This window comes from Panicum virgatum, chromosome 5N (assembly GCF_016808335.1).
Source record: "Panicum virgatum strain AP13 chromosome 5N, P.virgatum_v5, whole genome shotgun sequence".
NCBI lineage: Eukaryota > Viridiplantae > Streptophyta > Magnoliopsida > Poales > Poaceae > Panicum > Panicum virgatum.
Genome location: NC_053149.1, coordinates 69,563,413 through 69,582,918, shown reverse-complemented (window position 1 = coordinate 69,582,918; position 19,506 = coordinate 69,563,413). Strand labels below are relative to the sequence as shown.

The 19,506-nt window shown below is 47.9% G+C and overlaps 3 protein-coding genes, 1 non-coding gene and 1 pseudogene across 6 annotated transcripts; 3 read left to right on the top strand and 2 right to left on the bottom strand.

Annotated features, from left to right (window-relative positions):
* Window positions 1-745: 745 nt before the first annotated feature.
* On the bottom strand, window positions 746-2,275 carry LOC120673538. 3 transcript variants are annotated; one of them, XR_005674679.1, is made up of 3 exons: window positions 1,764-2,275; window positions 1,239-1,648; window positions 746-1,191 (listed from the first exon to the last, which is right to left on the bottom strand). XR_005674679.1 is itself a non-coding variant. In XM_039954417.1 (2 exons), exons 1-2 carry the CDS (start codon window positions 1,956-1,958, stop codon window positions 1,295-1,297), a joined length of 549 nt encoding a protein of 182 aa, XP_039810351.1. In that variant the 5' UTR covers window positions 1,959-2,275; the 3' UTR covers window positions 746-1,294. The 3 variants fall into 3 exon arrangements, 2 of the variants coding, with proteins under 2 accessions (XP_039810351.1, XP_039810352.1); XM_039954417.1 differs by having other exon boundaries at window positions 746-1,648; XM_039954418.1 differs by having other exon boundaries at window positions 746-1,649; window positions 1,768-2,273.
* Window positions 2,276-6,218: 3,943 nt separating this feature from the next.
* TRNAL-AAG lies at window positions 6,219-6,299 on the bottom strand. Its single transcript has one exon. It is a non-coding gene; the product is annotated as a tRNA-Leu (tRNA).
* A 330-nt stretch (window positions 6,300-6,629) lies between these two features.
* LOC120675647 (anther-specific protein RTS-like) lies at window positions 6,630-7,333 on the top strand. The gene has a single exon (XM_039956851.1). It carries the CDS (start codon window positions 6,702-6,704, stop codon window positions 7,062-7,064), a length of 363 nt encoding a protein of 120 aa, XP_039812785.1. The 5' UTR covers window positions 6,630-6,701; the 3' UTR covers window positions 7,065-7,333.
* A 1,575-nt stretch (window positions 7,334-8,908) lies between these two features.
* On the top strand, window positions 8,909-13,639 carry LOC120675114 (annotated as a pseudogene).
* A 1,615-nt stretch (window positions 13,640-15,254) lies between these two features.
* Window positions 15,255-18,037, top strand: LOC120675989 (carbonyl reductase [NADPH] 1-like). Its single transcript, XM_039957194.1, has 3 exons — window positions 15,255-15,620; window positions 17,057-17,251; window positions 17,369-18,037. Exons 2-3 carry the CDS (start codon window positions 17,153-17,155, stop codon window positions 17,765-17,767), a joined length of 498 nt encoding a protein of 165 aa, XP_039813128.1. The 5' UTR covers window positions 15,255-15,620; window positions 17,057-17,152; the 3' UTR covers window positions 17,768-18,037.
* Window positions 18,038-19,506: the final 1,469 nt, after the last annotated feature.

The following is a 19,506-nucleotide window of genomic DNA, read 5'->3' as shown; positions in this document are numbered from 1 at the left end:
TGCCTGCTCCCCTTCTCGCTTTCTTCCTGGGAAGCTTCGTCCGCGGCCGCGGCGGATGCGAATCACAGCGATCCTTGGGTTGGGTGGGCCGGCACGTGATCGGCCGCGGTGAATCGTGTGGCCCTAGCGCGGGGAAAAGGCGGTTGCGGCTGGGCCGGGGTTCGTTCCCACACGCTCGACGCTCCGGTGCCCGTCCGGCCGTCCGCGTGTGCGCCCGACGGCGACGCAGCCGGCGCGACGTGGTGGCGTGCGCGTCGCAGGCCGAGAGCGGGTCGCCGTCCGGCGGTGGATGGAGCACCGTCGAAGCCGAGGCCGCCACGCCACTCCCCCCTCCTCACGGTCGTGTGCGCGGCGTGCCTGCTCCTCGGATCGGGACGGCGAGGAGGCGGTCAGTCAACGGCGCGTGCGGGCAGCGGCGACCGGCGACGGGGGTGGGGTTCGCCCTCGCCCGCCGGCCGCTCGCTGATTTCCATCCCATCCCACTGTCTACGACTACTACAGAGTGCAGCCAGGGATCTCAGTTGGTTTGGAGTCCGGAACAGCTCAGCCTGCCTGTCCAGGACGGAACGATTTGCTTGCTCCGGCACCAACCAGCCGGATCCCGAATTTCCCGTGGGAGGGGCGCTGCCAGTTGAGCCACCCACCATTCTTTCCCATGATGCCCATCATTAAGCTAGGCATGGCACGATTGCACGAACACGAGCGGATTTTTTTGTAGACAAAAAAGAAAGAAAGAAAGAAGATATGAACAGCTCAGAAATGATTGACTTCTTGATTACATATCATGTTATGTACACAGTTCTTTATACATACAACCATGGTTACATGGAGGCGGTAGCTTCACGGCTTGCTTAAGCAAGCAAAAGCCATCTTTGTTTACCATCCCAGGACGGACTCCTCACCTAGAACATTGATTGATATCTATATCTACAGGACGGGCGCCCGAACAACGAACAAGAGATGCTAGTTTACAACACAAGACGAGAAAACCTTGCTGCGAAAAAAATTTATAAGAAAAAAAATTCCTCTCTCCCTTTGACCATCCCCCTGCTGTGTATCAGTGATCATCAATCTACTCCTCTTCTTAACGATCTCTCTCCCTCTCAACATCCTATGCTGATCTGATCTGCTGTCAATAAAAAGCGTTTGCTGTATATACCACAAAACACACGTAAGCGTAGTAGTAAGCTAAGACGGCCGGCCGGCCGGCCGGCGAAAACTGTACAAGATTCGAGGTGTTCCCCCTGGGTTCGGCGGCGCCCCGGCTGCCGGAGCTCCGCTCCGCCTCTCGCGCTCACGCGCGGGCGGACAGCACGCGGCCGCCGCCGTTGGAGTGGGCGCTCCGGCACGCGGCGACGTCGAACCCCTGGATCCTCACGGCCGGCGCGAACGACGGGGCAAAACTGTTGCTGCTGCTGTTACTGCTAATATACGTGGGGCGGTGGCTGTAGTTGCTGCGGCTCTGGTGGTCAAAAATCCCGAGCTCCAACGGCGACGAGTCAGCGGGGTGGCGCTGGTTGAGCAGGAAGTGGGGGTCGTGCACGAGCGGGTTGTCCGCGCGCGCCGGCGGCGACCCGCCGAACAGCGCCCAGCCCCCGTCCTCGTCGCCGTCCGCCTCCGGCGCCTTGGTCTTGCCGCCCTCCTTGCTCTGTGATGGCACAGAGACAAAAGAGATCTTTGTCAGAGAACACGAACAGGAAGGGGCAAAAGGAGGGATTTTTTCCAAGGCAAGAACAGGGGTTGGTGTGGATTTGACCCGGTACCTTGTTGTTGCCGAGCAGGAAGGGCGGCGGGCCGAGGATGAGGTCGGCGCTGCAGGGGTGGACATGGGCCCTGCGCGGCCTCGGGGCGCAGAGCACCGCCGCGGCCGGCTCGGCCTCCCTGCCGCCGCCGCCGCCGCCGCCGGACGAGGACGACGACTCGACGAAGAGCAGCCGGTTCATCGCTCTGGAAGGCATCCTCCTCCTCCTGCAGGTCGTCTCGAAGAAAGATCTGACCCACGGAGAAGTTCCTTTCCCGGAGGAGCTCCGACGAGTCTCCCTGGCTATGTATCTATATATCTACGTCTCCTCCTCTCCTCTCGCTGCTGCTTGCAGGTCGGTCCAGGATTAGATATGGGGTGAAGGAAATGGGACGCAACGGACGAACTGAAGCAACGGGGGAGGAGGAGGGAGGGGACGGCTTGGCCTCGGCCTCGCCTCGCCTGCCCTTTCCTTGAGGCTGGTGAGGAGGCGGCGGCAATGCGGTGCTGACCGCCCCGGGGCACCACAAATATACCAACCAACCGCCGAGTTGGCGCCGGGTGGGCAGGTGGACCACGTCTCTCGCGCCCCTCTTTTTTTAGCTCCTGCTTTTCTTTTTATTCTCTGCAGTTTTTGTTTTTTATTGTATTTTCCTCCCTGTCCACCGCCTCTTCGCTAAACAAATGGGGAAATGTGTACGTACCGGAGAAAGGAAAAATATCAACGGTTGGGCCATCACGACTCCCTCCATCATTGCCCACTCTGTTTGCTGTTTGGTTCCACCAGCCAGCCAATAATATTTTTTTTTCACACAGTTCTAGCACCAGCCTCCAACCACCAGCCAATCAATAGTATTTTTCTCTCACATCACTCTAGCACCAAACATCAGCACCAGCACAACGAACTGAGTGGTATGCATACACACTCATGTGCACCACTCGTACTTGACTTAGTAGCCTGGAGATGTTCGACGGGTGATGACGAACTCTTAAGGAGGGATTTGAAATATCTGCTCCCTGTTTCTCCATTGCATAAGCGATCTCCTTTTTCAAACCCAGCGTTGCTCACTTTTCATTTTTCACAATCTTGTCTGCCTGGTCTGTTTCCAAAAAAAAAATAATCACAATCTTGTGTGTTTGATGTTCCCCAATTGCTTTGCTAATCCCTGGCCACCAATCACAAAATCACCATACTTATAACCTGAAGGGAAATAGATCTTCTATGGTACTTCTCCCTGCAGTGCAGTTGAGTCATTGATATGTGGACCCCAACTCATGCATCACTGATTTAAGTGCAACTGTAGCTACTACAGAGGATATCCCTGTCCAACCTAGGAAACCTGCATTGTGACCACTACTCCTAAAACCTAGCAATTCTCCTATCTTGTGATGCGAAAGGCCGGGCGGCCAGTTGGCTAGCCCGGTCCAGTAGCATCGCGCCCCAATAGGTTCTGAGTTCGATTCTCATCAGAAGCGAATTTCTGGTTGTTGAGGTAAAAAAAAACCCTCGCTGTGCTCGCCGCGAGGCTTGGCCCTCTCGGGCATGGGCCAGGGTTTGGGGGTTTTCTCTACCCGGGTAAGCCGGTGTGGCTTCCTCTTAATGAAAAAATGGTGGGGCTGTTTCCTCCCCCGGTAGAGTTTTTCTCCTATCTTGGCATGAGGATCAAGCCTTCGATGGTATTTTATCGTCTGTTATGTTATATAGCTCTTACTTAATCTTCCTTAATTGCTATGAAACCTCATCCAGAGATTAGAACCAAGCAAGAATCGCAACACCAACCGTGCCCATCAATTCGACTATTTGAGCCTCCTCTTGATGAGTTCGTCGCAAAAGCATCAGATTCTCAATTTGTAAACACACATAAACCACAAGAATAAGGATTATCTCCTCCTACTTAAATGTTGTCCACAACAACAAAACTCATCTCGGACCACAAATTTCGTGTACTCTACTAGATAGCTTTTCTTGCTCACGAGCAGAGCAACCCGTATTTTGATTGTTCCTTTTAAGAAGTATAATTCTCTCTATTTAGTAGGCGTAGAATAATCCTCCTAAAATTCTTGACACACCAAATTGTACCAAACAGTGGGGGAAATACTTTTAAAATCCTGAAAACGGGAAAGGACTTATCAGCGAATGGAAAAATAGTTCATTTCAGGATTTGAAAAACAGGTGTTTAATTACTAAAGATCTGCCGGTTGCTGGGGCAATTAAAAAAGGTACTCGTATTAGCTTTGGGGCTGTTCGGCTGATCTTGACACAACTTGTCTTGACTTATCTCTTCTCAAATAATACTATTTATTCTACCAATTAAGTACTATTCATTCTAACAATCAAACAACTTTTTGGTCCCGAGACGGGCACCTTGGATCTCACGCCAGCGATGCAGATCTTGGCCAGCATCGTCCTGACACGCACCACGCACCGACCACGTCCTGTCCCCTCTCTCCCTCTCTACACTTGCACAGGCCAGATTTTTTTCCCTCTCGCGACCAAATGACCAAACTGCCCCCCGCCCGTCAGGTTGAGTGCTTGACCCCGCTTCTCTCGCCGGCGGCCGGCCTCGTCGTCGTCTACGGCTACGTATGAATACGCCTTGCCGACTTGCCGCCGTAGACGACCCTGGCCGTCGGATCGGGGGTGGGTGCCCTCGCGGTGGTGGTTGGGAGGCGTGCCACCGCGGCTCCGGTACGAGGCGTGTGGGCCGGAGGCCCATCCGGGAATTGAATGGAAGGCTGCCATGCCACTTCGCTTTTCACTTTCCTGTTTCCGTAAGCAAGCCGCCCGCGCGCACGAGACGCCCATGTGACTGGGCCATGCGAGTGAGCTGTGTGCTGGTTTATCATTGCTTCAGCCTGAGCTAACCTTGGTAGTAACCTAACCTAACCTCAGCTAGTCTCCTGACTGGTCGTCGTTAGGGATGGCATCCGCGGACGCCGGTTTAGCGAAGATAAACTTGTGGGGTTGGAAAAAAACCTGCCCGCAAGTAGATTTGCGGGTGCATTTCTGGACCCGCACCTACACCCGTGGGTTTCGGGTGCCCTGGCGACAGGTATAATAAAAATTCATAAATTTATCAATTTAAACAATCAAACAAAATATTTCTATAAGTAATAAGGACAAACTAACAATAAATCCATAAGTTCAAAGTAATAAGAACAAACTAACAATAAATTCATAAATTTCTGTGCTCATTTTATAGTTACGATAGTTGGGCTGAACTTTATCTAAGCAGGCTAGACTGGTTTTTTTTGTTTTAGGATGGGTGTGGATCCGCGGCAGGTGGAATCTCAAACCCGTACCCGTACCCACAAATATGCGGGTACGGGTCCATTCATGAGTGGAACATCAGATCCGCACTCGCACCCTAAAATCCGCAGGTGGAATTGTCATCCTGGTCGTCGTCCGAACAGCTCAACCATTGGTCGGTGCTGGCTTCTCAGCGTTCATCATACATTTTTTAGTAGACATTTTGGCCTGTACGTTAAGCAGGCTGCTGTTGGATCTATGAGCATGTATGGGCTGCCCACCACCGCTTGTACCTTGTGCAGTGTGGGCTGGAGGCCCATATGGAAAGGCGAATTGCCTGGCCTTTTTTACGCAGCACGAAGGGTTTGGACTTCACAAATATTTCACCAAACGATGATGAATTGAAGATGCTACTGCTAAAATTGAGAATTGAAGATGTTGCTGCTAAAGTTGAGAATTGGGACTGGAGGAGGATAGTTTAGTGCAAAACTTTCACAAGCAGAACTTGGTGGGCAAGATAACTGAACGAGAAAGATACTCTGCCGGTCGACCGCTTGCGTGAGTGACGGCACAAATTAGCAGGTGAGAATCTGGTGGTTGTGGTGGTGCATTGTTCATGCCACACTGTCAGCCTGTCACCTAGGCACAAACACTGCCGATTAATGCTTGAACGCCTCAACTAATCCGACCACTGACCAACCACAACATGCGCATAGGCATAGCATAGTACTGCCGCGCCGCTCCCGTTCCTCCAAACAGCGACCTAACTTGTTCGCAGCCCCTTCCCTTCTTTACAACTCGCATCTAATCAGTCAGTAGCTGCACGTTGGTTCTCGAGGACTAATGGTCGCCGGCATGGCTGGCGGCGGGAGAATTGCCGTGTTGGTGGCGGTGGTCGCCGCGGCGCCTGGTCGGAGCGGTGCGTGCGGAGGTGCGAGAGGGGCATGCTGTCGTGCGCGGCGGCGTCGAGGTGTGGCCAGCGTGAGGGCGACCACGACCGCGTCGCGTCGCGGCGAGATGGAGGAGGAGAAGGTAGCTGGGCGTGCGGCATGCAGAGGGCGCGAGAACGAGTACCTTGGCTGCATCGACGTCTGCTAGATCATCTCTAATTCTCTAGTTCTCGGCCACACTCTTCTTCTTCCAGAGAGCTGGACAAATTCAGCACAAATCTTTTCATGCTATTTCGGAAGTTGATTGGAAAAACAAAATTGAAATCTGAAAAATACATGTTGAGAGTGGGATATGAACCCACGCCCTTTCAGACCAGAACCTTAATCTGGCGCTTTAGACCAACTCGGCCATCTCAACCTGATACATGCGCTGTTCAATTCACAATTCTTATTCGACCCACGTCTTATCCAACCTGGCCAACAGCTACCGTACCTGATGGATGGCTATTGTCGAGAACGGCAAGTACAGTTCGGCCGCAGTGAACATGCATGCTGCAGGGGCCTGTTTCTGTTTTGCTCACACAAGGCAAGTGAGCACGTTCCGTCTCGGGCGCTGCATGCTTCGTCACGTATCTCTCGTGATCGTGCTTGCACCTTCTCCGAAGCGACACGCCAACTCCGAGCCGAGCTACCTATGCATGTATATATAGCTCAACCAACCCAACATACAGCAGCTCTGTATCGATCGTCACCTTCATCATAGTACTCCTCATCAGCGATCGATCGGACTTCGAAGAATTAACGCGTGCGCGCGAGCACCATGAAGAAGGCCGGCGCGGCGACGCTCCTGCTGGCGCTGCTGGTCGCGGCCGCCGCCGTGGCCCCGTCGGCATCCGACGCGGCCAGGCTTGGCGACGGCCCCGCCGCGGCGGTGGCGAAGAACACCGGCGGCCTGCAGCACGGCCACGGCCCCCGCTGGCGCGACCACCACCACGGCGGCAACCGGTCCCCCCTGGCGGGGCTGACGGAGTGCGTCACCGTCTGCGGGACCGGGGTGACGGGGTGCATGCTCGACTGCTACAAGCCGGCGCTGGGGCTGGACCCAGTGCAGCTGCCCGTCTGCCTCCTCAAGTGCACCAACGACGCAATGGTCTGCGGCGCCAGCTGCTCAACCAACCTCTAGCTAGCTAGCTAAACGATATGATCACACACAAATATATACTATAATCCCGCACCACTAATTAAACGATACATGCCACCCCATGCATGCAAAACTGGTGGTATATATACCACTAAGATTAATTAATTATGCCCCTCCCACACATATGGTTGTACTTGAAGATGCATTCCATACTAGATACTACCTACCAATGGCTTGCAAACTCGTGCTTATCATGAATAATGCAATGGCTACATAATTATATACCTGATGATGGTAATCGTTCTAAGCTCTTCGTTCGTTTGTTTTTTTTTCCTTTTCTGCATAAACGAACTTCATTACTGCATGGCATGCCTGCAGTGAAATGGTGATCGCATTTTGACCACGTATACCTAATATGAAGTTTTCACATATATGAAAAATGTTATGAACAGCAAACTGGGCGATAGCCCAGCGGTTGAGCAGGTGTCGGTCCTGCCAATAACCGACTAGGGCTCGAACCCTGGAATTTGCACCAAAAAAAAAATCCTCCCCTACCACATGTCCCAAGCACAGTTGGGCTCACCGCGCCTCTGGTTGCTGGTCCCCAATGTGTGTGGATCGCCCATTCTCACGAGATACGGGCACTATGTACGGATGTGGTGGAGATTCGGAGGTTTTCTCGGCCTGTGTGATGGGGTGAGGATTCCGAGGTTTTCTCAGCCTTTGTGAGAAAGATTTTTTGTGAAAATACCATGAGGCGGTCCCCCCCCCCACAGTATAGGTCGATTTTTTTTAAAAAAATAGTATGAACAAAGATGGATAAGAAATTATGACAACACTTGAAATTTACAGATTTCCTTTTAGTTTGAGTGGCGTTCCGCGTTCCGCCCCGCGAAAAAGAGGCCCATAAACTTCCGTCCCTACTATTGGGCTTTGCCTGATGGCCATTTCCGATGGATGATGGAACTTCCCGAGTCCGAAACAAACTGTCCGCTAAATGATCAGGTCTAGTATAAATATAGATATACTCCCTCCATGTTGGTAAAGTTGTTTTGAGTTTGTCTTAAGTCAAACAATTTAAACTTTGACTATAAATAATTTTTTTTAGGTTGAGTTTGAAAATATGAAACTGTAGTTTCATAGAAGTATATATTACTATATTTTATAATTTTTTATAGCAAAAAGATAATGGTCAAAGTTATTTTTAGAAACCGTGTTGATGTCCGAAACAACTTCCTTTACCAACCTGGAGGAGTAGATTTATTTTGGATCAGAAATGAGAATAGGTATAACGAGAAACTCATGGTATAGATACAATAAGATAAGAGATTAGGTGATCTCTTATTCTGTACTAGTAACTATTTACAATAAAACCTGTTATAAATTTTTTAGTGTAATTATTTTCAGCCCGAAATAAATTTTAACTTTTTATTGTACCTATAATTATTTTCGGCTCGGATGGAGTGAAAGAGTGGAAGATAGAGAGGGGATTTTTTTGCGAAAGGGGTTGTATTAATACGAAAGCACAGTACATCCCTAGAGTTTTACACAAAACACCCTAGAAGAACAGAAAATTACAGCACAACACCGCCATCGGAGAGGCAAGCCTCTGAACTCCTGGCCGCCGGCGATGAGCACCCCAACCAAAGATGATCCACCCTCCTCCACGAGCGACTCCAAAGCATGGTTGCACCGCATGAGCCAACGCCTGGACACGTCAGCACGCATCATAGACCCTGAACGAACATCGGTCGCCGACACGCCGCCGCAGCCGCCATGAGCCCAAAAAGAAAGAAAGGAGAAGGGCACGTGACCCCGACAGCCGCCGGAGGATGACTCCAAGGCGGAGGACGAGTCGAAGGCGGAGGCTGGCGTCGAGGTCTCCAATGGAGACGCCGTCAGCCCCAAGAAGCAGTCCTTGCAATTGCAAGGTATGAAAGATGCTACCTCCCGACCAGTCAAGCCCAAGAAACCATCCAAGGAGGAGCGGAAGATGGCAAAAGCGGCGTAGCGCAACCAGAAGTCGCAGCCGCAGGAGGAGGGCGCTGGCGGAGACCTCGTGGCCGTCATCGCAAGGAGGTATGGCGACCTACCCGTGCGGTTCTTTCAGGCAACGCTCGCAAGCCCCCGACCCCGAATATGGGCGGATGTTATTGAAGTTGTCACGGATGCGGCTGGGCGTGCTGTGCTACTCCGTGGATGGGTCCAAAACAATTATGTTAGTCGGAAAGAAGATTGTATTCTTGATCTTGCGAGATCGTCTGTCTACGGTGCAGTGTGTTCTGGTCCGAGGAGACAATGCCTTAGCCAAGGACCAAATGCTGAGTTTTGTGCATGATCTTCCAAGAGAGAGCTTCGTTGAAGTAGAAGGACTTGTTTCTCTGCCAATCAAGCCTGTTAACTACACAATGCAGCAGATATAGTATATCGATCCTCTTTGCTTCATATCCTCTTCCCCTCATGGGCAAAAGCTATCTTTTCCACATATGCAATTGAAAGACCAAAAATAAAATTAATTGACATGTGGGTCATGGTAGCAATCCGAATCTTAGTGACTTTATTTTCTTACTGCAGTAAACATGTGGTTGAAATTTAGCTGTTCTAGAATTTGTATGTTTGTCTAAGAGATTTTTCTGATAAACACTGTGAAAAGACCCAAGGGAAAGGAGTTAAAGTTGCTTTCCAAGAACATGCCCATAAAATTTATCTTTTGTATCTATTGTTTGATTTAAATTGTTTGTTCACTGTGTCATTGCATGACTTGCCAGGTCGAGGTGTCAGTGGAGAGAATATACTGCATCAATAGATCAATCATTAACCTCCCATTTAATTTCGAGAATGCTGCCCGGAGTGCTGAGTAAGTTATGGATGCTGAAAGTGTATGTCTTGTATCATGCGAACATTGTGTGTCTCTTACTTTTAGTTGGTGCAACCAATAAAATTTTATTCAGGTTCTTTTATCCTATTGATCTCTTGATATGATTTTCAGAGAGGCGAGAGGCTGCCGTGTGTGACTTTAGATACCCGACTCGACAACCGAACCATTGATCTTAGAACATCAGTGAACCAAGCTTGTTGGGAAACGAAGTGGAACCAAGCTTGTTGGGAAACAAAGTGGCCCTAATACCCACTATGCAGAGAATGTACACCTAATATACATCAACTCACACTAGAGTCGGTTAGTCTTTTCAATTTCTAGCTACTTAGTGTATAAGGTCCGTTCGACGGCAGAGCCGCCTTCTCGCTTCCGGGTGGCAGAGCCTACAAACAGATGAAGCTGGCTTCCGGGAGGCAGAGCTTTCCTACGATGAAGCCCATACCCTTTGTGATCCCGGGTGACACCTACGATAGATCACAACTTATACACTAAGTACTTAGAAACTGGGAGACTAACACTTACAAGGTAACTCAAACCTTTATTCATAACTCAACATGATACAATACAAGATAACACTTACACTCTTTATGTGCATATCCTATGACTCACCATGACACACCTACACACTCACACCATGGCAACCTTGCCATGCTATCTAGGACTCAAATGGCACTCCAAGTCATAGCACTTGGGGGAGGGGTGGCACCCCTATTTATACTAGTACAAACATTCCACACTATTCTAGTCAAAATATACAACTCTAGAACATTCTTATACATATCCTAATATCTAGATATTTCTTACCATACATAAATATCAGGTTCTAGACTCTTCTTTACATTGCCATGAAGAAACAATTCCAGATTCTTACATGGCAAATATCTTCTCTTTTATGCTTTCCAAAATATTCTAGAATGTTCCACAAGTATGCATTGTCATAATTCAACAAAGCTATTTTCAAAATCCAGAGTTTTGTGGATTCTGTGAGTATTTTTGTAATTGTTCTCCAAAACCTTTACTACCAATTCATTCAGTTATTTACAGCTGCTAGTCATGAATTTCATGCAGAAGTTCAGTGAATATTTGCTATCCAGAGGCTTTATGGATATCCACACCCCTAAGATCACTCCTGGAATTAGTGAGGGTGGATCAGCTGTCTTCAAACTAAACTATGTTAATGGTGACATTGCATCTTTAGCTCAGTCGCCATAGTTGTATAAACAATTGGCTATCAATTCGAGGATGAAAAAGGTCTTTGAAGTAGGCACCATTTTTCGAGCAGAGAAGTCTAGGGCCTGCTTGGATTGGTGCCATGCCAAAGTTTTGGCTAGCCAAATGTGGGGCAAAAAACTTGTCCACATTTTGGTAGGGAAAATGTGAGAGGTGGGCAAATTTTGACACCCAACCAAATAGTGGCCAAAATTTTGGCTTGCCAAAACTTTGGCATGCCAAAATTTTGGTATCAATCCAAGCAGGCCCCTAATACCCACAAACATCTGTGTGAATACATAGGACTTCATGTCGAAATGGAGATTAAGGAGCACTATTTTGAGGTAATCAAGAAAAATCTGTGTTTATTTGCAATAGCAGCAGTGCAAAAATTAATAGGTTTTTCGTGTTTGTAGGTTTGTGATATATTGGGCACACTGTTTGATGATTTGGCTGAGAAGTGTGGTGCAGAACTTTTTATCATCAGGAAACAATTCCCATGTGAACCTTTAAAGGTACGGGTACTAATTTTATATTAGGGAAATTTCAGGAGCGGTGATTATCTGAATACCATCCCAAAGGTTCAAACTTTCGCCTATGTTAATGTTTTCCCTATTTTATACCATCTGAAAGGCCATTCTGCCCTCGGTGAATTAAGTTAGTGTTAATCTTTCGAAAAGTTAAGTCAGTGTTCCCTTGACAATTTAAAGGCAGATTTATTGCTTGATTCATCACACCTTCTAACGTTTGAAATTATCTCAACTGCAAAATTATGAATTATGATGCCTTATGTAGACATTTTAACCCTTAAGTTGTTATGAAATGTGTTGCCTTGAACAAATTACTTTCTGATCATGTATTTATGTCCGACATGTGGCCGGCAGTGTTATAACTTATAATTATATGGATGCATTGTTATGGCTGTGAATAAGTTGTCATTCTAAACACGCCAGTGTTGTGGACGAGATGGCTCTAGTGTAGTCAGGTGGCTCCTTATGCGAGCTGGTATAGCGTGGTCTGTGCTCTGAGTGGTATTTGGAGAACTGCAACTTAAGCAGTAGAAATTTCACCTAACTCTTAAGACTGAATACTCTCTCTCTCTCTCTCTCTCTCTCTCTCTCTCTCTCTCTCTCTCTCTCTCTCTCTCCTCTCTCTCATCTCTCTCTCCTCTCTCTCATCGTCTCTCTCTCTCATCTCTCTCTCTCTCTCTCTCTCTCTCTCTCTCTCTCTCTCTCTCTCTCTCTCTCTGTGTGTGTGTGTGTGTGTGTGTGTGTGGTCTATGCTCTGAGTGGTATTTGGAGAACTGCAACTTAAGTGGTAGAAATTAAATTTCACCTTTATATTGCATCTCTTAAGGCTGAATACTATCTTACTAATGCAGTACCACAAGGAGACTCTTAAATTGAGGTATGCTGATGCTAAAAAAAATTGAGGTATGCTGAAGGCATCAACATGTTAAAGGTGCTGAATGCCTAAATCTTTTACCCTGCTCCCACCTTTATTATTGTTACAATTTTTTTTTACTTTTGCTTCCCTTTCATGTTACTACTGTCCAGTGACATTATACCCATTTTCTCAAATGTAACTTAACTGCAGGAATCAGGGTTTAAAATTGAGCATGGCGATGATCTAACAACCCGAGCTGAGAAGAAGCTTGGTCAACTAGTTCATGACAGGTATGTTTTCTAGTGATTTTATCAAAACTATTATTTAAATTTAACTTCGTTACCCTCTGTTTTGCAGGTATAACACAGATTTCTTCATATTATACGAGTTCCCATTGGCAGTGCGGCCATTCTACACCATGCCTTGTGTGGAGAATCCAGAATATAGCAACTCATTTGATGCGTTCATTAGAGGTCAGTTATATGTTTTTTCGAGTTGATCTCAAGTGTTCAACTATACACATGTTGCATTTGACCCTTTTTTACTTGTGACTTCATCCATTTGAAAATGTTAAGGCATACACTGTTCTTAAGAAAATGATCATATCATCAGATCATGTGAAAATACTTTCAAATATAAATAAATCGAATTTGCATATTACAATGCTAATTGCTCTGAAGAATAACACATTTTGATTGTTGAAGCGTGTCCATGCTATTACCCTTGAAAAAGTGAAAAAAGTCTGAATATGCATTGATGTGATCTTAGGTGAGGAGGTCGTTTCGGGTTCGCAAAGGATACACTGCCGTGATCTACTCCTTCAAAGGATTTCCATGTGTGGAATCGCAAATGATACTTTGGCATATTTTACTGACTCATTTCAGTATGTTTCTCGTTCTACAAACATTCTCCGTTCTTACGTTTGCAAGCCTGATCACCTAATAAAGATTGCTAATTTTCTTTTAGAAAAATAAAGATTGCTAATTGCTGCCTTTTGTGCTTCTGCCTTTGTTGTAGGTATGGTTGTCCCCCACGTGGAGGCTTTGGTGCTGGCCTCGAAAGGATAGTCATGCTTTATTGTGGTCTCTCGAATATCAGATTAGCATCATTATTCCCACGAGACCCCCAGCGCCTAAAGCCATAGCTGAAACAAATGCCTGTAAAAATTCCCATCATACATAGCTCTAATAGATGATACATGGAGGTTCACAGAAGCTTACTAGTTGTTTGTACATGTGCGTCTGCCTGCCTTGATTGGTTGAACTTCTGAATGCATAAAGCTGTGCGAAGTGAAGCCTGATTGTAATTTTTTCAAGTGTAGTGCAGATTATTCCTTGAACGAATACGGATTTTGTATGTATATAAATGCAGTGTCCCTTTTGCTCCACTGTTATGTCATAGTAGATTGTATGGTTGACAGCAGTGTTTGTTGTTGGCCTGAATATAGGATGTTAAGCGTCATAGACAATGTCAATGTCATTCTGCTGCACTGAGATGCATTACTCTTATCGATCGAGTGGCGTACGCACATGAGCTGTCATTCCTGGGTAAGGTTTCCTTATTCCTTGCCACCTGGTCAAATTTCTTCGAGGTTTCCTTGTTCCTTTCTGTTTTTGATGTACTGAAAACTTCTGCTTCAGATTGATGAGTGATGACTCGTCTCATCATCCTGCGGTGCAAAGACGAAGCCCGGCTCTGGCGGTGCCGCTCCTTCCTCGAATGAGGTTATTGTTAGAAGCGACGGCGAACAAATGACAAAGAACAGAAAGATCAAATCACAGGAGACATAAGAATTTAACGTGGAAAACTCCTCTAATGCGAAGGGGAAAAAACCACGGGCGCCGACCAGCAAATCTTCACTATATCGGGGTGAGTGTTTATAGCACCAAGCGGCGGCTTATAAGAGGAATAACACAGCGAGGAGCAAACACTAAAGGGTACATGGGGCTCCGCCCCGCCCCCCTCCCGGCGACGGGCCTCCGCTACGCTCCGTCGGAAGTCGGCTTTTTCTTGTACAATGAATTTGGATCACAACATAATAGTTATCCTTTAGCTCCGTTTGTACCTCGAGATCCGGACGTGCACTCTATACGTGTACATGTTCAACTCCTTAACCTCCTGCACCGTGCGTGCGATGCGTGGTTGTAGCCGGCTCCCACGAGGGGGTGACCACGCGGATCGCGCGCTTCGCCGCCACCCTGACCCGGGAGACCGCCATCGACGTCGAGGGCGTCGTCTCCCTCTCCGAGAGTGGGAAGATCCTTGCCACCACTCAGCAGGTGGAGGTTCAGGTGACGAAGCTCCGTGCCATTGAGCATGGTTCTTCAACCAAGCTGCAGGATGATGGCAAGTTCCAAAGATCTCGGGCCAGCATCACCCCAAGGCCTGTCAAGGTGGAGGAGCGTGCGGTGGAATCATAGGGATACTGCTTTTCGTTAATGTTCTAATTTCTAAAGCAATTCGTTTAGTTAAAAATGGCTCTGTAAACAAGCTCCTATTTTAGAGTGGAGAGCAAAGTATGACATACGGCATCCTGGAGAATTTAGACAGTTTTAAAATAGTTTGTGTTTTAGCTTTTCAGCCTATGAATGATTTGTCTCGTCTTGTAAGATCATGATCATGCATGCAATCCTGAATCAGTCTGAAGTTGGGGCGAAACGCACTAAGGCCCATACATAGCGGCTGTAAGTTGTTACGGCCCACCAAAAAAAGGCCCACGTACTTCCATCTCACGCCACGCAGACGCGGCCCATACAGGGAAGGAGGCGGCGCGGGAGCGGCGCGAGCAGCGCCGCCGCGAGGTCACCCTCCTCCGCGCCCTCCCCTACGAGCCCCACCAGAGGTGGTGGGATCGACTGGAGCCGCGGGCCGTGGCGGTGGTCACGGGCGCCAACCGTGGGATAGGGTTCGAGGCCGCCCGCCAGCTCGCCCTCCACGGCCTCCACGTCGTGCTCACCTCCCGCGACGCCGCCAAGGGCCAGGACGCGGCCGAGAGGATTCGTGGGGAGGCTCCCGACGAGGCGTGCGTGAGCGTGGAGTGGCGGCAGCTCGACGTAGCGGACGCCGCGTCGGTGGAGGCCTTCGCAACCTGGGCTCTGGAAACCCACGGCGGCATCCATGTCCTTGTAAGCGCATTCTCATCCCCTTTACAAACAAACTCAATTAACCAGCAATGGTAGGCATCAATACTCGTTCTAGCACTTGTTCCTGGATGCTGCAGTCTAATTGATTGATAGAATGGGAGGAAAGGACTGGGGCAGTGGACAGGGGCGGGCCCAGAATTTGGGGTTGGGTATTCAAAATTTCAAGTAGTGAAAAAAATTATAGCCTAAAGTACACTGTACACAAGCACATAATTGAGTAATTGAGTACCGATAATACAAACTGTTCATAATTTGAAATTGTTTAACATATAAATAATAGACATACTAAATGGTCAACATATCAAATTAGGAATGTCTGAAATAAATGGAGGATATTGATAAGGATGCTTACAAATTACAAGATAGCCTTAGGTTCCATCATGGTTGCTAATTTTTCACAAATCCATTAGTAATCACAAATTACAACGACATATTTTCAGAAAATATGAATACATTTATTAATCCTTTGCTCACCATGGTTCACGGGCAGATTAGCTGGCTGTCTTTTTGGTCAATGGCTAAGTGCGCGTGCGCCACTGCCGGCCTGCCCCTGGGCGGCCCTATGCAGTGCGGCGGCGCCCCTGTGGCATGCGCCGCGGCGTGGGGTGGGCGCACGGCAGGCGGCTGGACGGCAGAGAGCAGGGGCGGGCTCGCAGCGGCGTGGGCACGCTGCAGGCGGCCGGAACAGCGGAACAGGGGCGGAGCCGCGAGAGCTAGCGCTGCGCCAGCCTGTGCGCGCCGGCCTCGGGCACCGGGGGTGACGAGCGTGGGCGGCCGGTGGCGCGCTAGGGCAGGCGCCAGGCGGAGGCGCGGAGCTGGGGAAATTGGCTGGGAGGGGCGTCGTCGGGCTCGGGTAGGAGCAGCCTGGCGTGGCGTCAGGAGGCTGGGCGAGTGGGAGGGGGATTGGGCTAGGGCAAACGAGTCTGACATGAGATTTGGGCCGTGTGAGGTGTGAGGGTACGTGGGCCGACGGTGGGGGTGGACTGCTGAGGGGTTTTTGGGCTAAAAGAGATATTTAGACTTGATCTGTTGTATGATTTTCATTTTTTTTGAATTATATACATGAAATATACTATATATACAATGTTTTTGTTCAAACAATAATGGGTATTCAATTGAATACCATTGAATTCAATGGGGCCCGCCCCTGGCAGTGGAGCCACGGCCAAGTCAGAAACAAACAGTAAAGACATCGGCCATGCGACATATTTGAATTGCGTTTTCAACTCCTTAAACGTGAAATGAGATGAAATATTTTTTTTTCAAAGGAAAGAGAAAGATGAAATAAGATTCTCTGTATTGTTATGCACATAGCCAAGCGGGTAGGAAGCCAATTCCTTAAACCTTAATATGCCTTGACAGTGTTGCTTACTGACAGATGCTTGCGTACATTATGCGTCTTCCTAACCCTTCTACAGGTTAACAATGCAGGTGTAAACTTCAACAAAGGACCAGACAATTCTGTCGAGTTCGCTGAACAAGTCATTGAGACAAATTATTATGGAACGAAAAGGATGATTGATGCCATGATACCACTAATGAAACCCTCTCCTTATGGTGCTCGGATAGTGAATGTCAGCTCAAGGCTTGGTAGAGTCAATGGCAGACGAAATGTAAGTATGCTTGACAGATTCCTATATATTGCCAATGTGATCTTGTGTGACCTTTAACATGAGGCGCCCTTGGATTGACCATTACTTTACTATTTATCGATCTTATTTTTATTTCAGAGAATTGGTGATGCCAGCCTAAGAGATCAGCTATTGAATGATGATTGTTTATCAGAACAGTTAATTGATGAGATGATCAAGAAATTTCTGGAGCAAGTAAGGCAAGGTACTTGGTCCTCCGATCAGTGGCCTCAGATGTACACTGACTATTCAGTCTTGAAGCTTGCTGTTAATGCTTATACACGACTCATGTCAAGGAGGCTCTCGGATCGGCCTGACGGCCAAAAGATCTACATGAACTGTTTCTGCCCAGGCTGGGTAAAAACTGCCATGACTGGCTGGGAAGGGAATATTTCTGCTGAAGAAGGTGCTGATACAGGAGTATGGCTGGCCTTATTACCCTGTGAACAAGGTACAAATGGGAAGTTCTTTGCCGAGAGACGTGAGATAAGCTTCTAAGGTGACTACCTTATTCATATTCTTGCTTCCAGGTGCAAGTAGGAAACTTTAGGACAAAAGATCTTTCAACCTATACTTGCAAAACTGCTTTGATTGCTGTTCACTTACTGGTATGTGGAACTATTAAGGTTTATGAGCTATAATAGCTACAGATAGAAGTTACCAAGCAAGATTGTGGAGAGTGCTCTTTGACTGTAGTGCTGTAACTGCTTTGCTTATCAAAATGGTTTCTTTGACGGTTTCTAATTTGGTACCATTCCTGTGTAATCAATATAGGCGCCTCATGAAGACTGGCATGCTTAAGAGCAATCATATGGCAAGCAGATAGTCAAGATCATTGATGGGTACCACTATGTCCCATTAATGGAAAGCCCATGACCTCTAATTTGTTAATTAAGGTGATCTACTAAATGTTTCTTGGTCATGAATGAAGTGTGATAAAACCGGAATGTTCATCAGGACCACCAGAATGGCAATGGGGAAGCATGACCAGCTGGCTGCTTCCTACTTGTGCTACAAGCCTACAAGAATGACCTGTATCGAAGTGCTCATCACCCCAAGGGTTGCGTTGGGTTTCGGCTACTTCCCTAGCGAGTTTCCCTTCTTCTGTAGTACATGTCTGGTTGGTTTTACCATTGCACTTGTGCTCCGGCCAGGATGAATCTGCAAGTCCAGAATTACTGTACCATCTTTCAGACTGAATGCCTGGACCTTCTAGGTGGGAAGCAGATTGGCTGTATGCTCGCTGAAGATGCCCCTCTCAAATCAACGGCGGTCAATCAAGCTTATCCCTTGCAGATAAAGAAGCACAGAGCCATGGATATCCATCGTGCTTCCAATCATATGAACCTGAAAAATCCAGAGCAAGGCCATGCCGGGCAGGAAAACATGCTGCTGCTGCATAGCTGGTCTTCAGAGGGTCATCCTCATCGTCATCATCCTGTGGCCTGTGGGCGCCATCGGTTTGTGGGGGTAGAAACTAGTAGGCAGGCGTCAACAATATTAGTTTAATTCGGCATCAGCCAGCCACTGCCTGCACATGTGGTGCTCGGGTTTCTAGGCCACCTCTGCCTCAACTTGCCTGCCTGGACCTTGCGAGTTGCATCCTCCATTGGAGGTGTAGCTGACCTCCAACTTGTTTCACTGATGTAACCATTAATAAAAGCGTGCATACTGACTCTCGGTGTAAGCTGGAGCTGTCACAGTCAATCTAGCGCCTGATTGATCTGACAAGCATGCCTTCCTTTTCCTATGCAAGGACGGTCAGTTGGATGGATACTGCTCCTGCATTTGGCGGGAGCGGCAGGGGTGGCATTGGCGAAGGCACTAGATCACTAGTGGCGATTGCTCGTAGCGAAAAAAAAAGGAGAAGATGCTCAAGATCGAGCTGCTCTGGTTGTCATGCATAACGGCAGAATGCCTTTCAAAAACCATGCAAAACACAATACAAATCTTCTACGACTCAACTCCATATAGAAGAAACACATTATAATTAATATTGTAGCCGCATGAGCTGTGCGATATGTTATGTGTACCTCTCCCTTAGACCATCAGAGGGTGATAATCTAAGGGAGAGGTACCGTGTAACATTCTACACGGCCCCTCCCTTAACTATCCCTACCCTTAAAATCATTAGAGGGCGAAGTGATGGTCTAAAGGAGGGGTACCTGTATAACATTCTGTAGAGTCCCTCCCTTAGATCATCCGAGGGTGAAAATGATGACTTGAAAGAGGAGTAC